This window comes from Lynx canadensis, chromosome B4 (assembly GCF_007474595.2).
Source record: "Lynx canadensis isolate LIC74 chromosome B4, mLynCan4.pri.v2, whole genome shotgun sequence".
NCBI classification, from domain to species: Eukaryota; Metazoa; Chordata; class Mammalia; order Carnivora; family Felidae; genus Lynx; species Lynx canadensis.
The window spans coordinates 26,216,881-26,237,635 of record NC_044309.1 but is presented as its reverse complement, the minus strand read 5'-3'; the positions used below and the strand labels follow the sequence as shown (position 1 = coordinate 26,237,635).

Genomic DNA, 20,755 nt, shown 5'->3' with positions numbered 1-20,755 from the left:
TTTTTATTCAGACTTCTTTGAGGTGACTACCTAAATACTTTAAGTAGCATGCTGACAAGCAAAGTTGGAATACCGCAATTAACTAGAAAAACAAGAAAAATGTTATTTCTCACCTCAAATTTTTTTCAAGTATTATAAGAAACTACCTGAATTCCTACTTTTATTAATTAGCTTAATATCCCAAATAATGTACTCCTATACAAGAGGTTTTTTTGAAATTCTAGAATTCAAGTATTTTCATATCAGCTTTTGGAAATGCTGTTTTTACTTTAAAAAAAAAAAAACTCACCATACACATTACGCAAACACAGAACAGCTCATCTCCACCAACTACCAGCTACACAGCAAGTCTTAAATAATATACAGAAAAAATCCAAATATTGCTAATGCAATTACAATACCAAAGGTCTTGGATTATGGGGGGTATATAAATCCTAGCAAATGAAGTTCAAATGTGAATTTCAAAATGAAACAAAGACCAATGCAAATGAATTTTTAAAAAGTTTTGACTATGAAAATTTACCTTCATTTATTTTGGATATGTCCACATTAGAATTATTAAGTTGCAGTGTGGCTTGCAAAGCAGGAAGCAACTGTCTAAGAAGGTTTGGGTCCTGGAGTAATGGAGGTATTGGGGACTGTGGAACAGGAGAAACTGGGATTGCTGAAGCTGATGTTGGAGGTGCAGACGTGGGATTCAGTCCAGAGGCAGAAGATGTGGAAGGAGTTGTGCAAGAATGTGATACAGATTTGTCTCCTGGCGTAGACTCTGGGTAAAAAGGAGATAACAAGGCTGAAAAAAGTTACTTGAATAGAGAAAACTGGAACCGACAGCAAAAAAACAACTTTCCTGCGTCAAACACCTAACTCAAGTAACCTCATTTAATCTTTCCAAGGTAGCACAGAGGGGGCTCAGTAAATATTTGACTGATTAGAATAATGAGGGAGGGCATTTTTATATCCCAACTTCATAGGTGAGAAAACTAAAAAAGAGAGATTATGGAACTTGCTTGAAATCACAACACCTGGTATAAAGCAGTGATTCAACCACATTCATGTCTGATTCTGAAAGTACCATGCTGTTTACTGGTAATGCTGTTTCAAAGAGTTATGAATTAACTACACCGTTAAATAAGCTTCCATTAGGATAAATGGACAACGTAATTCTCCTGAACTTAATTTAAGATGAAAATGTTTATGACCACAGTAACAATCCTCCTAACAAACACAATGGCCTGAATACAAATCAAGATTGGCACCATGATGAGCACCTCCAGAATAGGGGAAGGACAGATGAATGAGGAGACTCCCTACTTTGAACTTTTATACTTAACAATTGAGTTTTACGATTACATACTTTTATAATATATAAGGCAACTAGCTATTTCTATTTGTAGCATTTAAACTGTGGGCAATAAAAAGGATCCCAGTACACTATATTCAGTATTTAAAAATAAACACACACAAAAAAAATAAAACATTCATGGAAAATTATCATCATTTGAAAGCAGTCCATGCAAATTATGTATATAGATTCAACGTAATTGCAGTCAAAACCCCAATAGCATTTTTAGCAGCATTTGACAAGCTGATTCTATTAACTTACTTAAAAAAGACAAGGGCTGGGGCGCCTGGGTGGCGCAGTCGGTTAAGCGTCCGACTTCAGCCAGGTCACGATCTCGCGGTCCGTGAGTTTGAGCCCCGCGTCAGGCTCTGGGCGGATGGCTCAGAGCCTGGAGCCTGTTTCCGATTCTGTGTCTCCCTCTCTCTCTCTCTCTGCCCCTCCCCCGTTCATGCTCTGTCTCTCTCTGTCCCAAAAATAAATAAACGTTGAAAAAAAAAAAAATTAAAAAAAAATAAAAATAAAAAAAATAAAAAAGACAAGGGCTGGTACAGCCACAAAATTCGTGAAGAAAAAGAACACAGCTAGTGAGATGTGTCTTGCCAGTATAAAAACTTACATTTAAAACAAAACCAATTTAAGGAAGATCAAGCTTCTGTATACATATTTAAGTTTTTAGAACTAGTAAAGGAAAATAGGAAAGTATCTTTGAGATCTAGATACAGAAAATTACAAAAAACAAACCAATTACATTCAAAGTATTGATAACCGAAGTACTTTACCTAGAAATCAAGAAAGAAACCACATGATAGAAAAATGAACAGAAGACCTGAAATAAAAAGACATTTCACAGAAGGCACTTGAATGGCTTTAGAAAACACGGGGTAATCAACTTCACTGATATTCAGGAAAATGCAAATCAACAGGATATCCTTTTATGCTTACCAGATTGACAAAAATTTGAAAATCTGACAATATCAAATGTTGAAAAGGAGTAACAGGAACATTTCTGATGGACACTAAATTGATGTACCCACACTGCAGAATAATTGGGAATTATCTAGGAAATGTGGAGATGCACACACTTGATGACTCAGTAATTCCCTTTAGGTAGAATACCCTTAAGAGAAACTAATGTATGTAAATTGGGAGAAATATTCAACAATATTTATAATAGTACTATGCTTGTTTTCATTTTAGCACAAAACTAGAAATAAACTAAATGTCTACCAACAGAAAGATGAACATAAACTATTTTCATATCATGGGATTTTACTAATACAGTAACTTTAATGGACGAAAAAATGAGTTAGAGGACATCTGGGTAAAAAACATTAAGACTCAACTATTCAAGATATTCAGACACGCTCTTACAATACTGGCCTAAAGACTAAATATGAAGATTTGCTTAAGTATCTTTAGTTTCCCATACACACCCACTTCTTGAAGATGATTTTCAAGCTCATATATACATTGTACAACCCAAATTAAGACTATTACGAGGCATAAAAGTTTCAGGAATATTACACTGCTACCTAGTAACTGTAAATCCTCATTTCCAATTCTTAGAACTAAACATTCTTTAATCTTCACGTCCCCAAAGAAGCTGGGAATTACTAGCAAACTTACTGAAAAGGGACTCCTCTATCAGCCTTTTTACACCACCACTGTACTAGTAAAACACAACCAGGGGCAATAGCTCTCTCAAGTATGGACCTCACAGCTGCTATAAATACATTTCAAGGCTATGCTGATCAACTACGACCAATTCATAAAGTATAAGACATTTTAATTTTTGTAAGGCACACATTCTAAAGGAGGGTTATTAAGCCTAGCAGACCGCTTATCATGTCTAACCCTGCTGTTCTGGATTCACAAATATACAGAAACTTGAATGAAGTAAGGTTTTCTCTGTGAAAACATGCTGTCAGTTATTACATTTTCTGGGGTAAAGACTATAGTAACAGTTTTCTCCAGATCATATTCCACAAGGGTCAGCTTAGTCAACATATTGCTGAGGGGCAAATTTTTTTTTTTTAAGTTTGAGAGACAGGGCCCATGAACAGGCACATGTGAGAGCGTGGGAGGCACAAAAAGAGAGGGGAGAGAGAATCCCAAGCAGACTCCAGGTCATTAGGGAGCCCAACAAGGGGCAGGATCTCACAACCCTGAGATCATGACCTGAGCTGAAATCTAGAGTAGGATCTTAAACCAACTAAGCCACCCAGGTACACCCCCTTAGGGCCATTCCTGGTTAATGTTTAAAGAATGTTTTTAATGTTTATTTGTTTTTGAGAAAGAGAGAGAGACACAAGGAGAGGCAGACACAGAATCCGAAGCAGGCTCCAGGCTCTGAGCTGTCAGCACAGAGCCTAAGGCGGGGCTCGAACTCGTGAACAGTGATATAATGACTAAAGAAGGTAAAAACGGTCTCCAACTGTATTTTGATGCTGTTAAATCTATCCAGACTTTAAAAAAATCAACACAACTTAAAAACTTTTCAGTGTTACCCTTTAATCCAAGAAAAGGAAACATTCCCAAGATAGAAAACTAATACACATCACTATAAAGAAATAAAGTAACAAAACCTAAATATCCTTACCTCCTAGTTTTAATGTTTATTTACCATAAGAATAAATTTCTTTTGAAGTTTTGTGGAAGATTACTGATGAGCAGTATAAAACTAGCTGGTACTACTAAATACCTATGAGACCCTTAAACAAGTAACATCTTGATCGAAAAGGCCAGGATTTTTCTATTAAAAGGTTTTTGAATATTAGTTTTCAACAAAATGCTGATCAGAATCATCTATAAAGCTGAAACAAAATTAAAACAAAACAAAACAAAAACCTAGATACTTGGACTCCACTCCTACTGAACCTGGGGAGGCCCGAGCATATGTTGAACTTGTGAGAATTCTATGGGTGATTCTGACATCCTTGCTGATTTTGAAAACATAGATTAGAGAACTTCCGAGGTTCCTTTTAACTTTAAAAACCAAAGGAAACAAAAGCAAAACAAAATAAAAAAAGCATACCACAAACATATAGGAGTAAATAGAGTTAAGGATAAGATGCAAGACAGGGAAACTAAATCTTTTTTTTTCAAGGCAGGTCTTCAGTATACGATTGTTTTTTTAATTGAAGTATAATTGACATACAATACTGTATTAGTTTCAGGTGTTCAACAATCTTTATCCATATATATTGTGAAATGATCACATTATTTTTCTTGTGATGAGAACTTTCAAGATTGATTGTCTTGGCAACTTTCAAATATGCACAACTTTCAAATATTAACTGTATTAATAACTATAGTTGCCATGCTACACATTATTGTCCCCATGCTTCCATTTTATAACTGGAAGTTTATACCTTTTGACTTCCTTTACTCATTTCCCCCCTGGCAACCACCAATCTGGTCTCTGTATCTATAAGCTTGGTTTTATATTTTTAGATTCCTCATATAAATATTTCCATGCTATTTTAAATAATAGCTCCACCCTAAGACACATACCCATACAAACGCCCTTCCAAAGCATGTTACGTTATACATTTAAAATATTAGTTGCCTCAATCTACATGTATAACTGAAAATAATGGAGCTTATTAATATAAATATGCTACCCCAAAAGGCAGTCTTAGTTTTATCATTAAAATATCACAAAAGGTGGGGCGCCTGGGTGGCTCAGTCGGTTGAGCGTCCAACTTCAGCTCAGGTCATGATCTTGTGGTTCGTGAGTTTGGGCCCCACGTCGGGCTCTGTGCTAACAGCTCAGAGCCTGGAGCCTGCTTCTGACTCTGTGTCTCCCTCTCTCTCTGCTCCTCCCCCACTCGTGCTCTGTCTCTCTCTCTCTCTCTAAAATAAACATTAAAAAAAATTTTTTTAAATATCACAAAAGGTATTGGTTGGGTACCTTTCCTCTGAGTTCTTCTGACTGTCCTAACACAGATCTATCATATTACTCAGAATCTTCTATTATATAGTTTATTATCTTTATGTTTCCCTCCTATTAGAACTTGAACTCCTTCAAGAGAGGAATTTTGTTGTATTTACTTCTGTAGCCCTGGTACAAAAATAGGACTTGGCAACAAGATGGCATCAACAAGTATTTGTTGAATGGGTGCCTGATTCTGTCATTAAGGCCCAGGTCCACATACATGTGCTCTCCCTCTCCCTCTTAACCTCTAGGTGTAGAACTTATGATAATGGGGTGGAAAGCCTAAGGTCTCCAAACAGCCAATTAACGGCTTACTTTATGCTATTTTCAAAACAGGGATTAACAGTATACAGTCTTAGAGATAAATTTAACTTATTTAAACTTATTTTTTTTTTTTAATTTTTTTTTTTCAACGTTTATTTATTTTTGGGACAGAGAGAGACAGAGCATGAACGGGGGAGGGTCAGAGAGAGAGGGAGACACAGAATCAGAAACAGGCTCCAGGCTCTGAGCCATCAGCCCAGAGCCCGACGCGGGGCTCGAACTCACGGACCGTGAGATCGTGACCTGGCTGAAGTCGGACGCTTAACCGACTGCGCCACCCAGGCGCCCCTAAACTTATTTTAAATAATCTTACATTCGGGCACCAGACCGGCTCAGTCGTTAAGCATCGGACTTCGGTTCAGGTCATGATCTCACAGTTCATGAGTTTGAGTCCCACATGGTGTGAGCCCATGTTCCCCTTCAGGTAGAAGGAACACAAGCCCCACTTCTCTTTCTCTGTCTCCCTCTGCCCCTCCTGGGATTCTCTCTCTCTCGTGCACACTCTCTCTGTGTCTCTCAAAAATATCTTAATCTCTTTTTTAAAAAAATATAAGAAAGGAAACAAAACTATTTGGAACAGTCATCAAATATGGTTTTTTCTATATAGACATGTAATTTTCTTAAGTTTTATTTAAGTAATCTCTACACCTCATTTAGGGCTTGAACTTACAACCCTGAGATCAAGAATTGCAAGCTCTTCCAACTGAGCCAGCCAGGTGCCCTCAGGTATTTAATTGTAATTAACATTTCTATGAGACCTTTTAATCTGGAATCTAATCTGTTAGGAAGTAAGGCTGATATACTTAATAACATGCTCATTACAAGTGTGTATCAAACATAAATAAAAACTATTTTGCATTACAAAGCCATTCCTATAGGCTTTCACTTTTAAAGAATATCAGCCTCTAGTCTCATTCCTTTAAAAGCAAACTTTCCCAAGCATTCAAACCAACCTAGGTTCCTTTGAGCGTTTTTTTAGTCTCTTCCCAAAGCTGTTTTAAACTTAAATAAATTAAGTCACTTTCCCATCTGATATTTCTATGATTTACAGATCTCTAACCAATTATTCACTTTAATATGAGCCTTAAAATAAGTATGTTATCCTCTGATTTTAACTTCTATATATATGCATTGACAAAACCTTTTTCTTTCCCTTTATGCCTGTAACTATGAATTATTCATTTATATTTCCAATGCTTACCAGTAGGGGGCGAAACCTACTAAAGACTAAACTGCACATACAAATCACACAGAAATCTGTTACTACACTCTGAGTTAAGGTTAAAAGTAACATTCACCTCTTCTAATTCTAGGCACCCATTCAAAATACCCAAGAGCATAAACCAAAGTCAAAATCTATTTCTGACCTACATTTTTCTGGTATGCCAAGTAATTCCTTTTTGAACTACACAGTAAGATCTAAACAGATACAGCACTTAAAGAGTAAAAGGTAGTATATTGCATTTCTAAACATTAATCTCCTATGATGTCTGGACAGTTGCTGTAATGCCACTCCACCAGGACATGCGAACAAGCACAAACCACCGATGCAACAAGGGCAGTTTGTTTTGTCTTATTTTGTAGTAGTGGTGTGACACTGAAAATTACAACATGGAGAAGTTGCAAAGGAAACAAAGTATTCAAGCATAGAATAAGAAAACAAAACAAAACTGTAAAGTAGCTTGTTGACAGCAATATAATCTGTGACTTTCATTTATTTTTACTTTGATAACTCATGAATACTTTAAATCATCTATCCATCCACTAAGGTACTTAAGTATGGCGTTGATATGAAATATATTAGGATATATTTTTGCAACTTGCTTTTTTATTCAACTGAGAAAATCTTTAGGCTAACAGATATGAAGGATAAACATTTTAAAACTTTTAACAGATTTTATTAAAATGACTCCTGCAATAACCAACTTATATATTCCCACCGATTGTGCTTCCCCACATTCAACTGTTAACTGTCACTAATCTTAAGGACGCAAAATCTCATTTTACTCTCCAATTTGTATTGACAAAGCTTTCTCTTGAAAATTTTTATGCTGTTAAAATACATACAATATAAAATTTACCACTTTAACCATTTCTAGGTTTACAATTCAGTGGCATTAAGTATATACATTGTTGTGCAATGTAAACATCACCACTATTCATCTCTAGAACTTTTCCATCTCTCCAAACAAAAATTCTGTAACCAATTAAACAAGGATTCCTCACCATCCTGCTCCCTAGAAGTCACTATTCTACTTTCTGTCTCTGAATTTGCTCACTCTGAGTACCACATAGAAGTGGAATCACAAGTATTTGTCCTTTTGGGTCTGGCTTATTTCACTTAGCATAAGGTCTTCAAGGTTCATCCATGTTGCAGCATGTGTCATAAATTCCTTCCTTTTTCAGGGTTAACACTGCATGTGTCACACGTTTTGTTTATCCTGTTTCAGCTGATGGACACTTGGACTGTTTCCACCTTTTGGCTACTGTAAAGAATACTGGTAAGAACAACGTCCATGTATTAATACCTGTTTGATTCTCTTTCACTTCTCTTGGCTATGTACCTAAGCACAGAATTGGCTGATCCTACGGTAATTCCAGGTTTTGTTTTTTTGAGGAAACACTGTATCCCAAAGGAGCTGCATCATTTTTGCAATCTTACAGGAAATGTACATGGGGTCTAATTTTTTCCACATCCTCAAAAACACTTATTTTCATTGCTGTTTTTATAGTAGTCATCCTATGGGTGTGAACTATGTATTTCACTGTGCTGAATGCCTTTTCAGCTTACTGACTGGCCACTAGAACATCTTCTTTGGAGAAACGTCTATTCAAATCCTTTGCCCATATTTGAACCAAGTTGTTTCATTTAATTGTTCAGTTACAGGACTTCATATATTCTGGACATTAATTCTGTATCAGACATATGATTTACAATTTACTTCCTCTCATTCTGTGGGTTGTCTTTTCACTCTAGAGTGTCCTCTGATGCACAAGTTTTTCATTTTGATGAAGTCCAATTTATTTTATTTTGTTGCCTGTGCTTTTTGTGTCATAGTTAAGAAATCACCACCAAATCCAATGTCCTAAAGATTTTCACCTGTTTTCTTCTGAGTTTTATAGTTTTAGCTTCTAGGTTTAAGGTCTCTGATCCATTAATTTTTTATAACTGTAAGCCAAAGCTGGCAATTTTAAATTCCTCTTCTATAATTGCCTGTTCATATCCATTGCTCATTTGTCTTACGTGTTCAAATCTATCAACATTTTTTTCAAAGGCAAATGCATTTTGGGTCTTGATTTAAAAAGTCCTCCCCTACCTCTCAAATTAAAACTGTATTTTCTAATATTCTTTCATCACAGGTACTGCATTTCTCCTGTCCCACTGTTCAAAGTGCCATCTTAGGTTGACTAACATCATTTTAAACTTATTGATTAGAACAGACTAAATTCTTCCACTAACGTATTCAGTTATTCAACAAAATTTGAGTAACTCTATGGCCAGTCTTATTAATTTTCATGAATAGTTATTAATCCTAAAAATTATTATAAAGCAAAGCAACTCAGGGCTGAAGGTGGCCCACTACAGCTGGTTAATGACCAACTGAAGTCTTCAGGTTCATTCAGGTTTCACACTGACTACAGATACCATCAAAACACAAAAGGGAAATTTATTCCAAGTGACTAACTCACACCTCATGTTAATGAAGGACTAATCTCCCCTCCCATTAGATTAAGAGTGTGGAACCAAGTAAATAGTTAGATATGCTAATCTCCTAAAAGCTATCTTGTAAATCACTGAATAGATCTGCTTCTGTGGCCATTTTGCTTTACTTTTCAAGCTTATCTATGCTAATAAATCAAAACTCTAAATTACTAAATAAGAAACTTCATAATTAAGGTCATTATGGGGCGCCTGGGTGGCGCAGTCGGTTAAGCGTCCGACTTCAGCCAGGTCACGATCTCGCGGTCCGTGAGTTCGAGCCCCGCGTCGGGCTCTGGGCTGATGGCTCAGAGCCTGGAGCCTGTTTCCGATTCTGTGTCTCCCTCTCTCTCTGCCCCTCCCCCGTTCATGCTCTCTCTCTGTCCCAAAAATAAATAAACGTTGGAAAAAAAAAATAATAATATAATTAAGGTCATTAAACTCCTCTGGACTGGCAGTTATTTGGCCAAAGCAAAGGTCTCTTGCCCATTTTGTCATGTCACAAATCCAGAAGGGAGGGCAGAGTTAGGACCGATTTAGAATGGTCAATGGGGTGCCAACCGATAAAAATCAAATTTTAGGTTTTTAAGCACATCACTATCTCTGTTACTTTGTTATACGGTTGTTCAGGAGAGTAATCTTGCCAGTAGATGTTCAAATGTTACCCTAGCAACAGATACAGATCTAAAAGATACACGACCTTGTTTCACTCTACTGAACACCAGGATTGTTCCCTATAAAACAGGAGCTTCAGATTCTCCACACTCTGGCTTCTCAAGCAAGCATGTGAATTTATCTTGGGCTCTTTTTCTCAAAAGGCACACTGGCATTTTGGCATCTAAATCTATTGCTGGTATCTTTTAATTAGATTCACAACAAATACAGAATACTTTATTTCTGCAAATACATTTTTTAAAACATGACCACTGCAGGTGTTTCCCCAACCTTTAACACACTCATTACCCTTCTTTCAGGTATTTATCCTTCTACAACAAATATTTACTGACTGCCTATTATTTTGTCAAGAACTAGAGACAGAGCAGTGGTAAACAAAACAAAGACCTTGCTCTTGTATTACTTAATACAGCACCCTACCACTGATATCCCTAGATAGGGCTTAGCTATACTATCAGCACTTATTACCAAGAGTCCAAAGAGTCTGATCTTACCAGAACCATCAACCTCTCAATATAAATTTATTTGTTAGGGCAAATCCAAACAAAGAAATCACTGTATTGATGAGAAGAGTCAATAGGAAGCTTAACTTAAATAACATGAATGTCTCCATTAAGGAAAAAAATATATTTCAAATTAATGAGCAGTTCACAAATTTAGACTAAGTGCTAAACAATCTGAAAAGATCCAAATAGTCATATATAAGAATATTGTCTTCAATTCGGAAGCAAGGAGTACCTGCAAAGATTATACGATTTTCCCTCTATCAATAGTCAATTCCAAAGTAATCAAGGTTCTTCCTATAATATCTACGATTTGTCAGGAATTTTGAGTTACTGGAGTCCAAATTAATATAGATTTGTGTCTTTCATTACCTACAGTTTTAATGGAAACAATGGCAAAGCTGCCTCTAACACCAGGTGGCAACATTCAGGCTCTTCTTAGCTAAGAGATACACCACCTTCCCGTATAATTATGTTTTAAGGAATAAACTAAATTGTATGATAAACACTTAGCCCCAAACCTGGTACACAGTTAATTTTTAATGATGTTTAAAAAGTTTGTCAGGAATGGTGCTTATAGCATGGAGGGAGAGGGCAGAAGGTGAAACAAGTTCAACATGCAATTAACATCTAACCCTAAACAGTTTAATTAAAGCAACTAAAATTAAAATGTGTAAGTGCTGTAATAAATAAACACACCCGATGTTTGGGAAACACAGAGACTGGGAAAGGTTAACGGACATTGAGAACCCAACGACATTAGAGCTGGCTCTTAAAGAAAGAGTACGGAGTTCAACAGGATGGAACGGAAGAACAAACATGTCCTTCTTTTAAGCAAAGGCTCAAAACATGAAAGAATGTAACATGCCCTAAGAAATGTACAAGTTTGCAAAAGATGAATTATGGGGAATGGTGGAGATCAAGCCAGTCAGACAGGCGGCAACGAGACTATCAAGTACTTGCTATGATCATCTTACTAAAAAGTATGGACTTTATCCTGTGGATAATGGAGAACTATTAGAAAATTTTAAACAAAGAAGTTAACACAATCCAACCTAAATTTTATGATGATGCCACCATAAGTCTGGGTAGAAGGAAGCAGAGCGGTTATCAGATAGTTATTTCAAAAGAGATGCCCTGAGTTTCAATAACAGTAGTAACAATAACCAGAGAAAGGATATATATATATATATATATATATATATATACACACACACATAAGATACAGAAGGCAGAATCCAGGATTTGTCAATAGACAGGTAAGGGTAGGTGCAGATGAACCTTGTTGAAGAACAAGGAATAGCTGGGAGAATAGTGTAGTTACTCACTGAGAACCTAAGAATAAATTGTGGGGAAAGGGAGGAATCTGGGACACATATATGTAGTAGGAGTTAGAAATAAAGATTTGGGAGTCACCTTTGTAGACAAAGCAGCCACAAGAACAACTGTTGAGCAAAAGAGAACATGCTGAGCAAGAAAAAAAGAACAAACCACAGGAAAAGGCTGAACGATACCGATATTTAAGGAGGGCAAAGAGAATTAGTAAATTGAAGAGTGGCAGTATCCCAGAAGCTAAGGAAAGAAAGAATTTCAAAAGGGAGGTAAGAGCTAAGAAGTAAGTGTTAAATGAACAAGAGAGGAAATGAGACAAAGACTTTTTAAAGGCCACAGGATTTTAACTGACAGGATTTTAAAATAAAATTTCTGTGACCAAATAATCAAAATTATAAACCATTAACATCCTTTAGAAAGTTCTATCACATTAACAATTACTGCATTAATTCAGATTTCATCTCTCAAGAATTCTCTTCAACTTAATTCTGCATCAAGGTAAATAGGACTTACACGTATGAATTCTGGTACAAACCATCTTAGGGGAATCTGACATTTGGAACAACCTGCTTAAGGTTTAATGTATTAAAAAGACTATACGATAAAAGTGTGGCTTAATGTGTAACCACTACTACAAGAGAAATTCAAGTAACATGCATAAAAGGAAACAAGAAACAAAAGAAACAGAACTATGAGAACCCTTTGTCAACAAATCAATGTGAAATAACGAATCAGGTAATAGATTAAAAGCTTAAAGACTCATCAGATCCATGTAGCATCTCCCAAACTCATAGGACGTTTAAAAGTTTCTCAATAGTTACTGATGCTAATCTGCCAATTAGTCTGCTAATGGGTCTTGCCCATAATTTACTTCCTTAATGCCTTTTAATTGCCTTTATTTCTTAAAAGGCCTTATTACGTGTGAAGTTTAGTAGAACTGTGGTCCACGCAGATATAATTATCTCAGCGCTCTGCTTCTGTTGTGTGTTACCTCCCAAGTAGTTGTTGCCACAATTTTTCTCTTAACTCTTTTAACAATCTACGGTTATCAGCACTGAGTTGTATAAAAACACAATTTGGGTTGCAAAGTTTAACTTCTACTCTTCAGATTAAAGTTCTAATTCAGACATTAAGACTCTATCTTACGGCCCATGACACAGTTTTCTAATTCACAAATTAAAACCAATAGTTGCACGGTATGCAGAAATAACAAGCTTTAAAATGTCTATTCATATTATATTCATATTAAATTTTAATTAACAGAAAATTGAGACCATATCTGAACTAAACCATCATGACAATTATTACAAAACCTGAAAATTATACAAATATGAAGGGACAGTCCTTTGACTTTGAGAAGTTATTTAAACCATTACTGTTATAAATTAAGCACTTGACTTCAAAGTGTCGAAGGCAAAAAACAGTGCAAAAGCTTCATAATTAAAAATTAAAAGAAAAAGCTAAATATGGCTAACTCTAGACCTAAATCTATGCAGTAACATTCTAAAAGACTTTTAAAGAGTCTTATTCAAGCTAATGGAGATAATGTAATATAATCAAAAACTCAGAAACTATAGTTCAACGTGCATCATCTAGTAATAATGGCATACCTTTTCTTTCTGTTTTCTGTGCAGGGACAGAAGATGTGGGTGTAGGCAGTTTTGATAAAGTAGATGCTCCATTAGCATCAAATGATTTCTTTGGCTGGTGATCAGACTGTAGCGTAAATGGACTAGAAGGAAGAGTGCTTGGGGTAGCAGTTGGATGAACCACTGGTTTGATGGGGTGCTGTACTGGCGTAGAACTACTGTGAGTCTCTGCTCTTGGCAGTCTGTAGTCTCTGTCATTGTGTCTGCTTGTTTGAGACAAAATATTCTGTGGGAGCAAACTACTGGCATCACTGGAATGCTTGTCTTCCACTTTAGTTCACAGTTCGAAAAAAGAGATGTTGGAATGACGGAAGGGGGAAGAAAAAAGATTACGTTAGAATCCTGTCTTTAACATCAGCTAATTTAGCAACATACCTGTACTTGTATCTTGATATAAAACTGCAAGCCCAGTTAGTATCTGCAGTTTTACCACTAGCATATATAAAAATCCGAATACTGAAAGAGAGAAATTTTAGCTCAACTGTAATTAAGCATTAATCTATACTCAGATTTCAAGTGGGCTACTAGTTTCGGGCGATTCTTTAGAACCACACCACAGTTCACACAAAACATGGAAAAAAAATAAATATATGGAGTTATAACATTTTACTCAAATGAAAACCTTTTTAAATATTTTAAAATAGAAAAGGGAAATGGTCCATTCCTTTAAAATATGGACCACAGGTTCTAATAATTGAATTATCCACAGTGGTTCAACTGCAAAGGAATATTAGCTTTATTAGCCTGATTGTTCTGAATAGTAAAGTAGCTAACTAGTGGTCTCTAAAGTAGTTTGTGCTAGGGCTTAAATGACCTTATTTTGGGATGGCTGAATTTATGATGTACTGTGCTTTCAAAACATAAATCAGTTCATATTTTTAATACAATGCTAATAATACCGTTTAGTTATAAACTCAAGTTATAGATAATGCTATCTGAAAATACAAAGCCTACATCTGGCAGCACAGTCAGAAAATTCTCGCTATTTACCAGTTCTATTAAAAACATCTCCTTCCGATTTAAAGTCACAAAAATATTTAAACCTCAGAAATATTCTACTTCCAAAAAAGAGTACAAGGAAAATTTCAACAATCATGATAACAAAATTTGGATTTATCAAAAATTCTATAGCCAAAATTCTAATAGTCTAATTTATAACTAAAAAATTAAGCAACTTTCAAGTAGAGAAACATCTTAAGATTCAAGCACATATGCAATAATATTACCAAAGGATGCCCTCCCTGTTGAATATTTTAGTTTTTTTCCAATTCGTGGTTCCTCTGAGTCTAGAGATCAAGACAGTGCAAAGAAGGAAGTATATTGAAACTACAAGTCAGTTTCCAAATCTTCAGTGCACAACTCCCACGTGTTACACTAAACAAAATGTACTGGGTACTGCCAAAAAAACCTTCAGTTGTACGAAAACACAAAGTCTTTTGACTTAATAAATAAAATTCAATGGTATAAGTTACACATATATTAACCTTAGCAAAAAAAAAAAAAAAAAAAAAAAGAACACACAGATTGAGCTATCAGAGTAGAATACAAACATCTGTTGCATGATATTAACTCATCATTAAACCATCGACTTGCATGCAGCACACGAAACTTAAGAAATTTTGTTCTAGAATGTCTTCCTGGGAAGAATACCACTACAATAGAAACTTTTCGGGACAGATAAAACAAATAACACCATGCCCAATTCCCCCTAATCATGTCACTTGATTACCAAGAACTTTTTTTTCCTGGACACCAACAAAAGTCCCTTTCAGTTCTGTATGACTGGAGTCAAAGTACAACAAGCAAATGCATTCAGATGAAAATTAAAGCTGATACTTCTTCACTTGTAAGCTTTAGGGAAAAAAATGGCAGCAGGATTACAGGAGCTAAGGAAGTAGCAGCTTCAACAACTTTCTATTATTCACAACTCTAGACAAAACAGTTAACGCAATGACTCTGCTTGCACACCCCCCACAACAAAGTCATGTGGCAAATGTCTGCAGACATTTTTGGTTGTCACGACTGGGGAGAGAGGAGGTGTGCTACTGGTATCCAGCAAGTAGAGGCCAGGCACAGTATACAGGTATGGAGGACGGCGTCCCACAACAAAGAATCTCCCAAGCCAAAATGTCATCGGTGCTACTGTTGAGAAACCCCAAATTAAGGTTTCTCTAAGCACAGAGCAATCATTCTATGAGGCACAGATTAAAGACAATGAAAACCTAGCAGCAGTAATGTCAAATTAAAAATTTTATCCAGAAAGTTTTCAATGTCAAGTTCTGGATAACATTATTTGCTATAGTGCAAAAAACAAATCTATTTTCTACCTTGATGTCTTTACATATAAAACCTTTCCATCTTGCCCCGCCTCGCCCCACACATTTTATCGGCATTTATGAACTACAAAGCTTTAGGCCTTATCCTATATGAACACCAATGCACTGGACATACGGGAAAGTTGCCAACATTTTTTGGATAGACCAAGTTAAGCACTGAAATGGCATAATGACTTCATTACTACCACACTTAAGTACAAATCAGTTGATCAATTAAGGAAAAATAAAAGGAGAAAGTCAAGGTTTTTCTCAAACATTACTTAAAACTGAAAAGGTGTGACTCATGACTGTATTTCAACACAAAGTCAGACCTACTGACTCATCATTTGCACTTCGAGGAATTTGGCTGAGGAAGTAATAATAGGAATCGCAGCACTGTTGACATTAGGAAAAGGCAAAAAACCACCTAAGTATCTTATTTATATATGAGGGCACAACCAAAAATGGAAAACCATGCAGCCAATTTAACACATATGGATTTATAAACTGACACAGAAACATTTCCTTGAAATACTACTGAACAAAAAAAAAAGATTAAAAGCAGTAACATATCATCCCGTGTATGTATGTATGTGTATATATATATATATATATATATACACACACACACACACACATATGTAGTTTTTATAAACATTTGTAAGCATATAGAAAAAAAGTATAACCCCAAATGTTCCTGGCTGACGGAATTTAAAACTGACCCCTCTAATTTTTTAACAATAAACATGCCTCACTTGTGAAGTTATGGAAAAAAAGGAAAAAACTATTTCATCTTTGAAAGAAAAAGATGCACACAATTTAAAAACTGATTTTATTTCCTTAAAGGTGGTTTATTAAAAAGACAAAAAAATAACATTTTCACTTCTATCATTATTTGCATCAGATCTTTAACTACTTCTCTCATGTACTCTACCTCAAGGGAGGAAAAGGGACTTAACTGATAAGAGTATTTTGGAAAGAATAAAGCAGACACACTACGCTCTGTTTTCCTATCCGGGAACCATGAGCCACTGAGAGGCCTGCCCCAATATCTTATTAAAGTTATTATTTTTACACCCATTTGCCACTCCTTCTCCATACCTCCTAATATCCCTTTTTCTGCAGTTTGTTCGGGAGGCCCATAAGCAGGGTGCTATTTTTTTTAACCTGGAAAGAAAAACCTTTATCTCATTTTTGATTGTTTGCCAGAAGTCAGTTACTTAAGGTAGTAAGTGAAATGGACCTACAACCCAAGCCTTCTGTCTCAAAATACAATAGTTTTAATTTTACTTCAGTACTTTAAGTCATTGTTTTCTGAGAATTAAGTACAATTTCACGAATATAAAAAAATTAAATGTTCCAAGGAATGTAAATTAAACATTCAGTGCTGAAGAACTGTTAACTATCTGTTTCACCTTAAAGTTTTTCCCATCAAAAAATCAGCATCCTCTGCTGAGACCAAACACATCCTCTACATAAGTTACAGGAGGAAGATTCAAATGCTTAAGTCCAAGAATTTCCAGAACACATCTTTTTAAGATTCTTCTCAAAATTTCAAATTTGACAAAGAGCCTAAAAATTCTACAGTGGCATTTAAATTCTATTCCAGGCAAGGGAAGTCACTGGGAATAGACTACCACTAGTAAAAAGCTTCAAATTCAAACTCAATTTGAATTAAGAAATAAAAGTATAGGACTCATACTGTCCCACTTAGACATAATCTGACCTCAAAAAATATTAAGGTATGCCCACATTATGGAGACGTTATACAGATCTAGGGTTATGACAAAATCAGTATCCAGCTATGAGGATAAAAAAGTTACTCCCTGATAAACACAAAGCACCGATATTTGGATGTCACGATCTGTGTGTGGCCACAAATCAATAATTAGATGGAAACACTGAGTTTTGGAAGGGATTTCACTGTCCAGTTTAATAGGACACAATTCAGGAAAGGTGAAAAAACACAAAACTCCTGCCTTAAAAAGCAGTCAGTCCACATTATGAAATTTTATTTCTCACCAATTCAGCTGCATTATAGCCATTATGAGTAGTGATGAATACATAGATGTACTATTCCTCTGTGCACCCTTTTTCTTTTCAGCAATCAAAATGGTGGAGGTTTAGGGGACAGATCTGACATAAAAGAAACCCTGTATGTTACTATTATTTTAGTTTACATATGTAAACAGTTATGCATACAGAGATAAATACATGATCTATAGGAGTGAATCAAACATTATACTGTTGCAAAGACAATAATAATTAATACTTACTTCCACTGGCAAACCCACTAGTGGCTGTTGCTTGCATCACCTCCCTTCTGTAATCCCTATCTTTTGGGAAGCTATTAACTGCCATCTTGTTTGCTTCTTTTTGTCTCTGTTCTCTAAAAATAAAACATGGATAAACCCATAAAATATCAAGTACAATGAGTTTACATGTGCCACTTCTCAACAAATGGTCAAAACAAAATGGTATATGGAAAATAAAAGAACTGAACACAGCCATACTATCAAGTGGTGTGGAAGATGAGAGAGACATAGCTAACAGAACATTAATGTTTCTCAGTGATGGCAATATTATAGCAATTATTTATATGCCATTAACCCTACAACCAAAACTCTCCAATATTAATTCTACATGTATGAAGGAAACATATTATCCTTTAAGAATTATAAAGATCTCTATTACAAATTATAAGACACATAAATATAGGATGATATAAAATTATAATTAAATATACTGTTTACAAAGTCCTTGGGGACAGCTGCTTATCTGTCCAAGTTATTTTTTTTATTTTAAGAGAAATTACAGAAAACACAATGGGCCAACTCCTATAACTAAAGAGGAGAACGAGGAGTTTCACTATAAGAAATCTAAACTCAGAATGTTCTAAGATATTAACTTGTAGAATCAAGAAGAAATATTTTTCAATAAGAGCAAATACCTTTCAAGCCACTCTTTTGGTTTTTCCCATTGTGAAACTTCTGTTCGACAATTGTAGTAGTATTTTTTCCCAGAAGAGCTAATATGCTCAGACCAGTCATCTGCAGAATCATAAGGCTTAAAAATACATTTTTACAAGTTAGAAAATGTTAATGCTAATCAACCAATATCAAGAATGCCAAAGGTTTTCAAAGCATATATATGGAAAAAGACTATGAAACAAAGGGATCTTGATCTAGAATGTAATTCTCTGTATATATATCTTAGGAGACCTTGGTCTACTGAAAACCATCAAAAATAACAATAGAAAATCCTATAAAATTAAACAGATTACATTAGATTAGGCACAGAATAAGAAATGCAAAATTAACACATCTTGACAGTAGAAAAGCATTACAAAAAGTTCCCCATTATTGTAATTTTAATTGCTGAAATCCAGTCACACGGCAGCGGGAGGGAGAGTGTTTTAGAAAACCCACTCAACTGACTGATTTGGTGACAGGACAGTGCAGCAGTTCTAAACTCATCATGGCACAACAGTACTCACATACAATGTAAGAGAACATCCTGCCTATATTAACTTACTTAGTGGAAAAAAAAGGCACAAAATTAAAAAAAAAAATGTAAACACAGCTTTGTGCTATAAATTTGTTTCACCTTCAAAATCCATGAGATGGGCCAAGTGTTAGCTAAACCTTGTCTAATACACAGGGTCAGCAGCATCACTCATTTCCCTGTAACAAAAACCAGCCTTTCAAAAATTCTCACATTCTCTAGGTATTTTATAGATACTGTTAAATTATAAAGAAATTAGAAAAGTCTGAAAGGAGGCCCCATTTCCATGGAACTGATCTCAAAAAGTATGAAGTCTAAGTGCCTGCAATGGCCCCAGGAAATCGGATAGGTTTCCAAGTGTACTTCTAGATGAAGTTGACTATTTTCTCAAAGGAGCTTTGAGATCAAAATGAAACAATGTCATAGTTTGGTAGTCCACACTTCTTCTGGGCTCACCGGTGTAAAGTGAACAATTTTAAAGCTTGAGGAACAAACTCTCATGCCCTGCTTTAATTTCACCAAGTAGGAAATAAGCCTAGAGAACTTACAAGTTGTCCACAGGTCACAAAACTAATTGTGACAGAAAAAAGGGTCAACACCTGTTTCTGGATGCCCATTATTTCCACCAAATCAATTCCAATTCTAAATAGGTCACGATAATTTTGAGGGTAGATGAAAAAATACTGCAGATTCTGCCACATTTATGCTCTTGGGAGTATGCTCCCCAAAAATGAAGCTACTGGAAATCACCCATGTGCCTCCAAACTTCTGATACCAGTGGAAAGTTAACTCTCAATCCTTCTAGTTTCCAGAAGTAGCCTACAAGTACCAAGCTGCAGGAACCCAACCATGGGAGATTGAATGCAGAGCAGATGTGAAGTTCTAGGTATCTTCTATTAAGACAAGCGTTAAAGAGATAATTCGATTCTATTTTTTTGTTTTATAGTTATTTTTCATAAAAACATTACATACGCTAACATATAAAGGGTTTACAATTGACCAATTTAAAAATTATTTTTCATATTTACCAAGTTTTAATTTTTAATATGGCAAATACTGATAGAAGATAAACAAAGGCTCTCAAAACTCATGAATGTAGAAAGATCTTGAGAAAGAATGAAAACAACTGCACTTAACGAATAGTACTAAACAGTTAGTACTCCATAGGCACCATCTGTTCTCCAATTCAAAATGTCTTTTACCTCTTATGCAAACACTGCTTTTCTCTTTTTAAAAAAGCATATCCCTTTCTACTGTCTTTCTTGGAATACAGAATCCCACTACTTCTTCCCCAAGTGAGACCATGGGAAAGAAATGGTTAATCTTGGAATTAACCTACGAATGGTTATTAAGGAACAGTTCACTGAACAACAACATCTAAGATGGCATTTACTGTAACAAAAGAATTTCATGGAGTCCTAAGAATTCTCTGATAAATTTCTAATTTTTAAAAAATTAAGCTGTGGGGCGC

General features: G+C 35.4%; 1 protein-coding gene across 6 annotated transcripts in view; it reads right to left on the bottom strand.

The window, feature by feature from the left end:
- The window catches only part of WAC (WW domain containing adaptor with coiled-coil), an 86,447-nt gene that overhangs the window by 11,636 nt on the left and 54,056 nt on the right, over positions 1–20,755 (bottom strand). For 4 of the 6 annotated variants that reach the window (XM_030321171.1, XM_030321170.1, XM_030321168.1 and 1 more), the window contains exons 5-8: positions 18,731–18,846; positions 18,057–18,169; positions 13,427–13,735; positions 524–769 (exon numbers count right to left, since the gene is read on the bottom strand). In XM_030321171.1, coding sequence (XP_030177031.1) covers positions 524–769; positions 13,427–13,735; positions 18,057–18,169; positions 18,731–18,846 — 784 coding nt within the window. The remainder of the gene's footprint in view (positions 1–523; positions 770–13,426; positions 13,736–18,056; positions 18,170–18,730; positions 18,847–20,755) is intronic. The other 2 variants (XM_030321172.1, XM_030321173.1) reach the window with 1 other exon arrangement.